At 54.2% G+C, this 2,534-nt stretch overlaps 1 protein-coding gene across 1 annotated transcript in view; it reads left to right on the top strand.

Annotated features, from left to right (window-relative positions):
• Positions 1-200: 200 nt before the first annotated feature.
• The window catches only part of ALDH16A1 (aldehyde dehydrogenase 16 family, member A1), a 15,248-nt gene continuing 12,914 nt past the window's right edge, over positions 201-2,534 (top strand). Inside the window, 1 exon segment of the mRNA XM_010849612.1 lies at positions 201-993. Within this exon segment, the coding sequence (XP_010847914.1) occupies positions 904-993 (90 nt within the window). The 5' untranslated portion in view covers positions 201-903.

Here is a 2,534-nt window from a genome sequence, read left to right on the forward strand (position 1 = left end):
GGCCAGATTACTGGGCAAAGCTAGCACACTTTTAAAGCCTTAACCTAGCAATGAAGTGAAAGTCGCTCAGTTGTGGCCAACTCTTTGTGATCCCATGGGCTGTAACCCGCCAGGCTCCTCTGTCCATGGAATTCTCCAGGCAAGAACACAGGAGTGGGTTGCCATTCACTTCTCCAGGGGATCTTCCTGACCCAGGGATCGAACCTGTGTCTCCTGCATTGCAGGTGGATTCTTTACCGTCTGAGCCACCAGGGAAGCCCCTTTACCTCGGTGTCCATCCTAAAAGACTCCTGTCTGATCTCAATCACCTCGTCCTCAAGAGGTAGATTCGATTCTCAAGTAAAGGTATTTCGAACTAAAATCACACTTTCGATCTCCAATATGAACAAGGTGATGGGAAGACACCAATTCGGCCACTCTTCTAAATCTGAAGGCCTCGGAACTATTTGAAGGCACCCATATTTTCGTTCTGGGCTTCCCCGCTGGCTCAGCGGTAAAGAATCAGTCTGCAATGCAGGAGCCGCAGGAGACAGGGGTTCGATCCCTGGGTTGGAAAGATCCCCTAGAGGAGGGCATGGCAACCCACTCTTGTATTCTTGCCAGGAGAACCCCATGAACAGAGGACCCTGGCGGGCTACTGTCCATGTGATCGCAAGGAGTCGGACACGACTGAAGTGACTTAGCACACACATTTTCATTCCTCCGCCTTTGAGCACTGCGCATGCTTCAAACCACTTCCCACGCACAGACCTATAAGCGGAGTAACCGGGTGCTAAGGCGGAGTTACGCCCTGTGTCCTGTAGCTCCGCCCTTTGGGCTAGAGGGGGCGGTGCTGCCCTTCGGACCTCCAGGTTCCTTCGGGCAGAGAGCCCCGCAGTCCGTGGAAAAAGGTCTGAGAGAGTGATGGCTGCGACGCGGACAGCATCGCGGGCCTGCGAGATCTTCACGACGCTGGAATACGGACCGGCACCGGAGAGCCACGCATGCGCACTGGTGAGGGCTTGCCTGGATCCGCGCTGCCTATCCCCCTTCGCGGTCTTCAGGGCCCAGTTTTGCGCGCGGACTCCCGTGATCCACCGCGGCAGCTCAGCAGCTCCGCCCCCTCGGCTCCCGCTGCTTCTTAGGATCCAGGCTGGAGGGCGTTCCCTTGGCCTTTGACGGTTGTTGTGTCTTTGCCGTTTAGTCTGTTCTCGCGAGTCTTCGTGCCTGTTCTGTTCCACGCCCAAAGACTCAGTGTACCGCTTCTCCGAGTCTTCAGAATCCGTCCAGTGGGTCCTGTCGTTTTTCAGGGTCCCCTCAGAACCTCCTGTGATCCCCGCGGACTCAGAATTCCTGTGGCGCTCAGAATTCTGAGGGCGCTCAGAGCCTGGGTAGATTTCCTGTGATTCCTCAGAACATCCTATGGCTCCCGGGGTCCTAGAATTCCAGGAGGAGGTCTCCTTTGACCGTCTGGAGACCTCCAAAGAGTCCCCGGAATTCCTTAGCTATCACTTCAATACTTGTGAAGTTTCTATAGTCTCAGGAACTCTCAGAACCCCAGGATATATCAGAACTTCCTATAATTACCTTCGACCCCGCAAAATAATCTCGTGGGGCTCCAGTGATCCCTCAAGAGTCCCCCAGAACGCTCTTGGGGTTCCCTGTATAAGTAGTGAAAGTCGCTCAGTCATATCCGACTCTGCGACCCCATGGACTATACAGCCCATGGAATTCTCCAGGCTAGAATACTGGAGTGGGTAGCCTTTCCTTTCTCCAGGGGATTCTTCCCAGCCCAAAGATCGAACCCAGGTCTCTCTCCCGCATTGCAGGCGGATTCTTTACCAGCTGACTCACAACAGAAGCCCAAGAATACTGGAGTGGGTAGCCTATTCCTTCTGTATCAGTAGAGTGCCTCAAATTTTCTATACAGGTCCCTCAGAATCCCCCACGGAGCCATCCTGATCTCATAGGGCCCTCTGGCACCCACGTGTGAGAAGCTTGGGCTTCTCTGGAGGGAAAGAGGAAGAGGTTAGAACAGTGGTTCACATACGTGGAAGAAGATAAGACCAGAGCCTGGTGTGGGCTGTAGAGATGGGGAGGAGGGGATGAGGCAGAGATGCAGGAGGAACAGGGTTTGAGATACTGAGAGGGCAAGGACAATGCCTCGTGTCTGGCCCTGTCCTTGTCCTCCCACCTCACCCAGGAAGAGTAGGGTCGCAGAAAGGTTGGGCTTGGTTATCACATAGCTATGATGAGAGGGACCTGGGGACAGCCTTGGGTCATGTGCAGGAGTCAGATACTGCCTGTGCCTGGGCCTCAGATCTGGAGACAGGGAGCTCACAGAAGAAAGAGAATTGAACAGTGGGAATGATAAGATTATTTAGAAATGTAGTGCAGGGCTTCCCCGGTGGCTCAGCGGTTAAGAATCTGCGTGCAGTGCAGGAGACATGGGTTTGATCCCTGGGTCAGGAAGGTCTCTGGAGGAGGAAATGGCAACACACTCCAGTATTCTTGCCTGGAAAATCCCATGGACAGAGGAGCCTGGTGGGCTACAG

This window comes from Bison bison, unplaced genomic scaffold (genome assembly GCF_000754665.1).
Source record: "Bison bison bison isolate TAMUID 2011002044 unplaced genomic scaffold, Bison_UMD1.0 scf7180017864285, whole genome shotgun sequence".
Taxonomy (NCBI): domain Eukaryota; kingdom Metazoa; phylum Chordata; class Mammalia; order Artiodactyla; family Bovidae; genus Bison; species Bison bison.